This window comes from Papaver somniferum, chromosome 10, assembly GCF_003573695.1.
Source record: "Papaver somniferum cultivar HN1 chromosome 10, ASM357369v1, whole genome shotgun sequence".
NCBI lineage: Eukaryota > Viridiplantae > Streptophyta > Magnoliopsida > Ranunculales > Papaveraceae > Papaver > Papaver somniferum.
In genome coordinates, this window is record NC_039367.1 from 39,768,224 (window position 1) to 39,778,000 (window position 9,777).

General features: G+C 35.8%; 1 protein-coding gene across 2 annotated transcripts; it reads right to left on the reverse strand.

Annotated features, from left to right (window-relative positions):
• Positions 1–6,100: 6,100 nt before the first annotated feature.
• LOC113316174 (RNA-binding protein 42-like) lies at positions 6,101–9,166 on the reverse strand. 2 transcript variants are annotated; one of them, XM_026564392.1, is made up of 6 exons: positions 8,623–9,166; positions 8,325–8,502; positions 7,861–7,958; positions 7,032–7,128; positions 6,512–6,592; positions 6,101–6,416 (listed from the first exon to the last, which is right to left on the reverse strand). In XM_026564392.1, exons 1-6 carry the CDS (start codon positions 8,890–8,892, stop codon positions 6,403–6,405), a joined length of 738 nt encoding a protein of 245 aa, XP_026420177.1. In that variant the 5' UTR covers positions 8,893–9,166; the 3' UTR covers positions 6,101–6,402. The 2 variants fall into 2 exon arrangements, with proteins under 2 accessions (XP_026420177.1, XP_026420176.1); XM_026564391.1 differs by having other exon boundaries at positions 6,512–6,597.
• Between the last annotated feature and the right edge of the window lie 611 nt (positions 9,167–9,777).

Below are 9,777 nucleotides of genomic sequence, written 5' to 3' on the forward strand. Positions count from 1 at the left end.
AGTGTCAATCAATTTAATCAACAACCAAAGGTTGGATTCACAATTGATTGAACTTACGCACAACCTGTGATATTTCAATTATATAAACAAATATAATACGAAAAAGAAATAACGCAAACACCAGAAGTTTTGTTAACGAGGAAACCGCAAATGCAGAAAAACTTCAGGACCTAGTCCAGATTTGAACACCACACTGTATTAAGCCGCTACAGACACTAGCCTACTCCAAGTTAACTTCGGACTGGAATGTAGTTGAACCCTAACCAATCTCACACTGATCAAGGTACAGTCGCGTTCCTTACGCCTCTAGAACCACGCCAGATTCTGCGCACTTGATTCCCTTAGCTGATCTCACCCACAACTAAGAGTCGCTACAACCCAATGTCGAAAACTTGATAAACCAATCTGTCTCACACAGAAAAGTCTATCGAATAGATAAATCTGTCTCCCAGAGATAAACCTATGAGTTTTGTTCCGTCTTTTGATAAATCGAGGTGAATAGGAATCAACTGATATACCGGACTTATATTCCCAAAGAACATCCTGGAAATATAAATCACCTCACAATAATCTTAATCGTGTAGTAGCGAAACAAGATATTGTGGAATCACAAACGATGAGACGAAGATGTTTGTGACTACTTTTTTATCTTGCCTATCGGAGATTAAATCTCGAGAAAATCTTAGAGAAGATAGTACTCAATCGCGATAGAAAACAGCAAGATAAAAACATGCAACTATAGAGAAAATATTTGGGGACTGGCTTCATAATCCCAATGAAGTCTTCAAGTCGTTAACCTACAGGGTTTCGTGAAAAACCTAAGGTTAAAGGAGAATCGACTCTAGTCGCAACTAATATCACACAAGAGGTGTGGGGATTCGGTTTCCCAGTTTCTAGAGTTCTCCTTTATATAGTATTCAAATCAAGGTTTGCAATCAATGCTACCTTGGCAACAAAACATTCAGTATTCACCGTTAGATGAAAAACTGGTTAGACTCAAGCTAATATATTTCAATTGTTAGATCGAACTTAGCTTGTTAGACACAAATGAAAAGTGACTTCATTTAGATATGAGTAACCGTACCTAAACGTGTACACCTTGTTGGCTCAACAATAGTTAACCGAAGTTAGCCATATGAACACTTTCATATCAACCTCATTCATCTTAACCACTACTAGTTCAAATGACTCAAATCAAACTAATTATAGAGTTGTTCAATTGTTTATATTCTCATAGAAGTATACAAGACACAATTGAAGCAAAATCGATTTTGATTCACTTGAATCAGGTCATGAACATTATAGCCACGGTTTGAAAAATATTGCATTCCTTATTATATAAATGTACTAGTTCATGAACAAATTGATTTTAGAACTTAACTTACTCAGGTATGCATATGGGTACGCATACCTAAGTACCCGGACTAAGTTTGGGTTCGCAAGTATGCAAACGGGTATGCATACCTTCCAAACTCAGCAGAAATTCCCGGACCCGAACCTCATGCCAGTACGCGTACCGGTATGCGTACAAGGTTCCCGAACTTTCACTAAACCAACCAGTACGCATACGGGTATGCATACTATGGTTCACGGACTTGGATTACATATATGCAAGTACGCATATATGCTTATATCCAACTGTTCTAAACTCCATTTCAATCATTGAAACATTCTCGGAAGACGACAATAGCTGTCTCACACAAACTATTAACTTCAAAGCAATTTTCAAGTGATCGAATGATCAATACGAAACATTCTGAGTCTACATCAAATGACTGTCTCACACAAATCATGTAAGATTTTACAAGGAGATTTTCACATGATTATCTTTTGACTTTCATCAAGAATATAAGGTGAACTTTGTTAAAGCGAAAGCTTACCAACACATATTTCGAGAAATATGTAAGCGAGTTAAACTCAGCTCGACATATCAAATGTGCATAATTGGAGTCTATATATCTATACGACTTTTGTCTCAAATAAGAGATAGAGTAGATAGATTTTTGAGTGATAGATGAGTTCAAGTCTCGACATGACTTTTGTTGATGAAGTTCCACAATCTCCCCTTAGTAGTTCTTCATCTTCAATTGAATCTTAAATCAGGAGTTCATCTAACGGTGAATATTGAATGCTTTGTTACTAAGTTATCTTAGCTTTGATTGAAAGCAACCATGATTTGAAAGCCTAGCAACTGGAAAACCTAATCCCGACACATTCATGTGCCCTAGTTGCAAACTAGAGTTGATTCTCTTTTAACCTAGGTTTTTCCAAAACCATTATTAGGTTAACGACTTGAAGGCTTCATTTGGGATTCGTGAAGCCAGATCCAACTATTTTCTTTGTAGTTGCGTATTCTGATCTTACTTGTTTTATCGTATTGAGTTTTATCTTCTCTAACATTTACTCGAGAATTATCTCCGATAGGTAAGATATAAAAAGTAATCACAACAGTTCTTCGTCTCAAACTCTTGTGATTCCGCAATAACTTTTCCTGTTAATCAGTTGGGTTATTGTGAGGTGACTAATATTTCTAGGCTGCTCTTCGGGAGTATAAGACCGTATTATTAGGTGGTTCATGTTCACCTTGATCTTTGTATCAAAAGACGGAACAAAAACCGAATAAAGAATAAACATATCCGTGGGAGACAGATTTGTTTATAAGTCTTCGACTTTGGGTTGTAGCAACTCTTAGTTGTGGGTGAGATCAGCTAAAGGAATCAAGTGCGCAGAATCCGGTGTGGTTCTAGAGGCGTAAGGAACACGACTGTACCTTAATCAGTGTGAAACTTGGTTAGGGCTCAACTACATTCCAGTCTGAAGTTAACTTGTAGTAGGCTAGAGTCTGTAGTGGCTTAATACAGTATGGTGTTCAAGTCTGAACTAGGTCCCGGGGTTTTTATGCATTTGCGGTTTCCTCGTTTAACAAAATTTCTGGTGTATGTGTTATTTCTTTTCCGCATTATATTTTATATAGTTAAAATATCACAGGTTGTGTGTAGTTCAATCAGTTGATAAATCCGACCTTGTTTGTTGGATAGAACTTGATTGAGATTTGGGTATTGGTCTTTGGTACCGTCCAAGTTATTTCTCATATCAATCAGGTTCGCAGATTTCTATCTGTTTGATTTGCTGATTGTATTGAGAAAGAGATAAAAACTCTTTGATATAATTCTTGATTGAGTCTCACTTTTTAGTTGGTGCTCTTGGAATTAAATTGGAGTTTAGTCCATACAGATTTCCGAACAAATTATTTGGTGTGGTTTGTTATACCCCCGCTTTTTCAAACTTGTTATTTATCTTTCAAGATATGAATTCTACAAGAACAAGTCTCGTAATCGATCACAGTTAATAAGGACTTATCTACTACATTTGGTTACATACTACTTGTGGTATTCCTATTATAAAGATAAACAATATAATATGGAAAAGGAAAACACCCAAGGCACCAGAAGTTTTATTAACGAGGAAATTATAATCGCAGAAAAGCCCCAGAACCTAGTCCAGATTTGAACACCGACTTGTATTAAGCTGCTACAGACACTAGCCTACTATCATACTTTGGACTGGAATGCAGTTGAGGCCGAATTCACTCTCCAAGCAACTCAGTTGCACTCGCGCTTCTTGTGTCTCTTGAACCTCGCAAGGCTCTACACGATTGATTCCTTTAGCTAACGTCCTTTACAACCTAAGAGTTGTTAAAGGCGGATTGGATCAAAAGTCTTCACTTAAGCTGAAGCAACTCTTAACAACCTAAGAGTTTCTACATCCTAAGTGAAGACTTTTGATCCAATCCGCCTTTAATAGATAAGCCTTTTGATTTTTTCTTAGATGAAAAGCCTGGATTGTTAACCACCTCTCAAGAACAACCATGAACTAATCAATTAAGAATAGTTTTCAGATATATAAATTTAGGAATCACAAATTTTGATATAGAGAGAACTTTGTGATTTCTAATTATCTCGTTCCTGGAAGATATTACTGAAACCTCTATAATAGAAAGAATAAGATCAGGATACACGAACCATAAAGGTAAAGATAGTCAGACCCGGCTTGACGAATCCCTAAGTGAAGTCTTTCGGTATTATGTTTCTCGAGGAAATCTAGGTAAACAGAGGCCGACTCTAGCAATCAACAAGGACAGAAGTATCATGGATTAATTTTCCAGTTGAATGAGTCTCTCTATTTATAGATTTTCAAGACTATGGGTTGCTTATAATTCAAGCTATGGTAATTTGAGAATCAAGATACGTTCTCTATTTAGATGAAACTCTAGTTAGGGTTTTAAGTAATCATGTGAGAAACTTATCTTGAAATCACATAGAAGAATATACATTGTGATCCGGGATCCGGAACCGTGTAAAATAATAGTTCTTGGAAAATATGCCTTTCGAACTTGTAAGCAATATTGTGTTCATAAACACTTAGAACTTGAATCATGATGCACATACACAAGGTGTTTTAGTGATCAAAAATATCTTAGAGATGTTTATGAGAGTAATAGCAATGCTAAACATATTTATAAAAATAGTATTTGAGTATCTACTAACACGTATAGGGACGTTTGTGAAATGGTTCGTGAAACGTCAGCCACTTCGTGAATTCAGCACGCTACGATTCGAGAACCGTTGTGTTACTCCCGAACTCAGATGTATATGGTTCCCGAACTGGTTTCAGGAACCCTTGGGTATTTCACAAATTCATATTATTAATGTTCGTAAACTGTCCCCTTCAGAACTCTACGGTTCGCAAACCTACCTTTATTCTGGAATTTCATATATTCATGGTTTGCAAAATGGTTCGCCAACCTTCCCTGAATCCAGATTTCAATAGTTATCATAAACTCTCTTTTGATGTTGAAACATTCTCTTTTTCCATATAAAATATCATTGCTTGGAAAATTTTCAATTGATCCACAAAATTAGTTCTTGAACAATAAATTGTTTCGAACTAAGATTGCTAAGGACCAATGAACAAATGAACATCCATTGCTTAAATCATATTTCGAGATGTTTAACAAGACAAGCTTGAAATTTCTTATTTGTATATTAAATCTACTAGAAGTCATACGACATAGTCTCATAAAGATAGAATAATAATACGTGTAAGTAAATAGAATGGTTCAATATTTAAATAGCTCTTATGTTGATGAAGTAATATCTTCGTCGATTTTCAGTCTTTGGGGTTATTCAATGATGTCAGATACTCAACTACCAACCTCCATATCTAGCCCGAGACTTGACTTTAGTAGACTACAAATCAAGATATAGTTTTGTATATCTAAATTGACAACAAGCTTGAGATAACAAAACTTGCGAGTTTGATCGAGCAGTGCTCTAACGAAAATGGTAAAGATAATTCGCAGGACGCAGGTGGTCCTTTTGTCAAGACCTCAAATATGTTTGAGGTTTTAGTGAAGCAAGATTTGAGTATCTCTTATCATGCTGACTAGTAATGGAGTTTTTAAGGATATAGGGGTTGGTTCTTTTTTAACTAGCTGAAGTGCTGGTGCTAAAGTTCATTTCATTCAATGGTCTTTTATGGTTGGGGGCTCTAAACAAATTTTAGATTTTAAGTATTGGCTTAAAGAAAGAGGCAAGAAACCAAGTAGAATTAAGAATTATAAATTAATGAATTATAAATTTCATTCGTAGTGTTTAAAATTGCTTGTCAGAACACTAAATGGTTGAAGGACCCTTCTGAAACAAGTAGAATTAGATTCTACTATTAAAAGTAATGATTTATCTTTAACATGTGGTTGAATCACTGAATAACGCTGGTAGAATTAAGAATCAAATTATGCCTCCTAATTGGTACTTGATGCTTTTACGGGTTTAAGGCAATGTCTTGTTTGTGTTGGTGATGAAATCATTGAGTATTATCCTCTAATCTCAGGTTACTAGTTGGAAGTTTGGTCTCCATCAAATGTGTTGTTAGGGCATTGTTAGGGCATTGCTCGTGAGTTTTGAGAAGCTTGTCAATATTAGTAGCACAAACCTTGATTTCTAGCTTACTAAAGTTAAGCCTCGGATTAGGTTTAGAGGTTGGGAGTTGGACCTCCTTAAACCAACTTGCCGGTCAATATTAAATAAAACATTAGCTATAAAACAAACATGGTCTGAAACTAGGAATACAAGGAAAATAGCAAATAACTATCGTTCCTCTTACGTGTGTAGAAAATGCCGAACTATCAGGGTACCAGTAGAAGTAAACTCGGGTTGCTGTAAACCTTACAATATACACTTTAATCATGTCAGTCCCATGTGGGATTAATGTTCAAAACGGGATACATAGTGCGATAGGAACAAAAGAGCTGCAAGAAAATTGAAGAGGAAGTTTGAAACAGTGGTCTACTTGTTGCAGATTCACTTGTTTAGGACACTCTTCTTTGATTGCTTTTGCTTCTTATAAGATTGGTGCTGCAATGAAATAGAATCTATAATTTGAGAACTCTAAAGATTATACTGTAACGAAAATATGAAAAGAAAATCCTCTAGAGAGGAATCTGTATTACCTTCTGTTTTTCCAAGGCCTCCATATCTGTCCTCTCCTTCCAGCTGCTCTTCCGCAATTTTATAGGACGATTTCCGACATACTTGCCTGCAAAATTGTGTCAGATTCAAGGATAAAAGCTGGGTGAACAATAAGTCTTAACTTAATAGTGAGATTTGTTCTACTGTCATTTTATTGGCATGACAGTGTTTGTGTTTCAATCCATACCAAAGATGGGTTATTAAGTAGAGAATTGTGGTGCAATGCAGATTTTGAAATAATAAAATCTTAGTCTGAAATAATAAGTACAGATTTTGAATGCAGCATTCATAAACCGAACTGCTTCCTAATTATAACTAAAAAGGTAGTTCCTAACTGATGACACCCTGAGTCAAATACTAACCATCAGATAACTGCTTCCTAATTACATCCTAAACGGATAGTCCATAATTGGCGACACCCCGAGTCAAATACTTCAATTCATAATCACGACAAATCGAAACCTAAAAATTAAATAAAAAAGCCAGCATGTGTTTACTTACCATTCATTTCTTTCAAGGCAGCGGCAAGGTCTAAAGGATTGCCAAAACTAACAAATCCAAAACCTCGAGTCTTTCCGGTCCTCTTATCTCTTACAACCTAGAACATTGTTAACCAGTATCGGTAAGCCATCAAGTAACAATTGACTAGAACAAGAAGTACAGAAGACAAATTGCAAACTGATGCCAAACTTGAAAATGAACACGAAGTAAAATATAAAAGTTTAGTATGGCTGGTGGAGACTACACAAGTGGACGGGCAGAGAAAGAGAATATAGATTAATCCCTCTAACAAGACTGCTTTTAGACAAAGGACATCAGAAATGATGTTGCGAGTCGTTAACCTTGAAAAGTTCAACGTAAAAGTGATAGACATAACCATAAATTACGCGAACAATGGTGTGAAGATAAAAAGTTCATCTGTACAGATGTTTGTGACATTTAGGAGACAAAACATAGTGGTGAAAATCACCGAATAAATTTCACCAGCTAAGAAAAACAAAACCCAATTTTGCAAAATCTATCTCATGTTACTTGCCTAAATTCTTTATTTTGTACGTAAGAGCACATCCCATATGACAATACTCTGCAAAATCAACCAATAAATTACTTAAACATTGTCAGATTTCTCATTTTGTCCTACATACACCTATTATGTCTCATGGACAGCTAGAGTATATAATTTGGGTGGCTTTGTGCAGAGAGCCTTCTCTAAATTCAACTAATATAAGAGTTGATGAGCCTTAACCACACACCTGAAAAAACTGCGCAGTCGAGAAAGAAACAGATAACAACGAAATATGAGAGTCAAGGACATAGTTTTGAAACTTACTCTTGCCATGTTAAAGGTAGGAAATCTTGTAAAGGCTTTCGAAAGCACCTCATCATTCACTTCATTCCCGAGATCCCCACAAAATAAGCGATAATCATCTGCAAATCACTTTCAACCAGTTATACATAGACATAATATGACCAACAAAAATATATAGTTTTACATCAAAAATGAAGTGTGCCTTGATTCGTTCTAAAAGACATAACATTAGGTTATCTATCCATTCATGAATAGATACACAAATGACAATATTTGATCATCAAAAGACAATAAATTTGGTATCAGAAGTGCAGCGTGCATTGGGTATCCTTTCCAAAATATAGATTATCTATTCATCCATTCATATGTCATCAACCCATTATTTCTACATGCAAAGAACACTAATAATTAATATCATTACCATCTCTATGAGCCACAAAATGTGATAAGAATAAAAGTGAAAATGGAAAAGGTAGAGATCATACTTTCTGGCCACTCAGCAAGTGTTGGATCCTCCCAAGTCTGTCCAGCAGCTTTACGAGGAATTGCCCTCTTTTTGGTCTCTGATTTGTGTTCAATTTCACTGCTTGCTAATGCAGCTTTTACACTTTCTAGTGCTTCTGGTGTAATTGACAATGCATCTCTCTGGAACAATTGTTGAGCCTGTGAATTTACCGAAAAATACAGATTGAATTAGTATTATACTTCCATCCATCAAATAAAGAAAACCCTGAAACAGCAAAAGATACAGCAAGGAACATAAAAATTGAATCTTTCACTAGCCTGTTGATATTGAGGCAAAGTATAACCAGTGGTTGCTGGGGCAGGAGTAGCATAAACAGAAGGATGCATAGGTGGAGGCATTAGAATTTTAGATGGTGCGGGAGGAGGGATTTGATAAGTAGGTGTTGGTGGGATCTGTGAATTAGGGTATTGATAGGCAGCCATTAGGTCAGGTTGTTGTTGCTGCTGCTGTTGAAGATGAAAAGGAAGAGGGAAATATGAACCATTTGAATACGTGAATTGTGAAGAAGTCGAACCATCATTCGCCATACTTGTTTTATCAAGATTTTATGAGATTTTTAGGGTTTAGGGAATTCTTAATTATTAGAATTTTAATGAGCAAGATAGAGTATATGAAATTAGGGTTTTAGGGTTTTCAATGAGGAAGAGAAGATGATTGAGAGGAAAATCGAATTGGGGGTTTCCAGAGAGAGAGACAGAGAGAGAGAGAGAGAGAGAGAGAGTTTTAATGTGTTAATCGGATCGGAAATTACTAGAAAGAAGATATCATGTCCTGACGATGGAGTTTACATGTTTACTCTATGTTATGTTATGAGCACCTTTTCATTTGGGCGCCTATATAGTAGGATATGGGAAAAAGGAACTGTAATCTCAGTGTGTTTCCGTGAGTAAACTATATACCCAGGCAAACTAATTGTAAAAGGGTGTTCTTCTATATACCCAAGAATACTAACGGTACCCTTTTATCTGTGTACCTATTCTGCTAATCTTCCTACCCATTGAAATTATTTTTTTAGCGTATCCCCGATAAATTACCGATACCTATTCTTCCACAACTATTTTGAGAAACAAAAATATTATCCTTTCTGTTCTCTATCTTCTAAACAGTGTGTCATGTACCTGGATGTACAATGAAAGGATAATTACTTGATTCAAAGAATCAAGTTTCTCTGCTCTTGCGAACAGCCTAAAATCGACTAAACGATTCAATTTGATTATAATTTCGTTAAGGATTTTCAGTACAGACTCCACTCTTTATAGCTAGGTTTATCACTCAGAATCCAACGCTCACTGCTCTCCCAGATGGTTACATCTAAACCGTCCATTGTAATTCCTTTAACTACTAATTAAACACTAATTAAACTACTAACTACTAATAACTATCGACTGACTAGATAAGGGCACTCCTCTAAT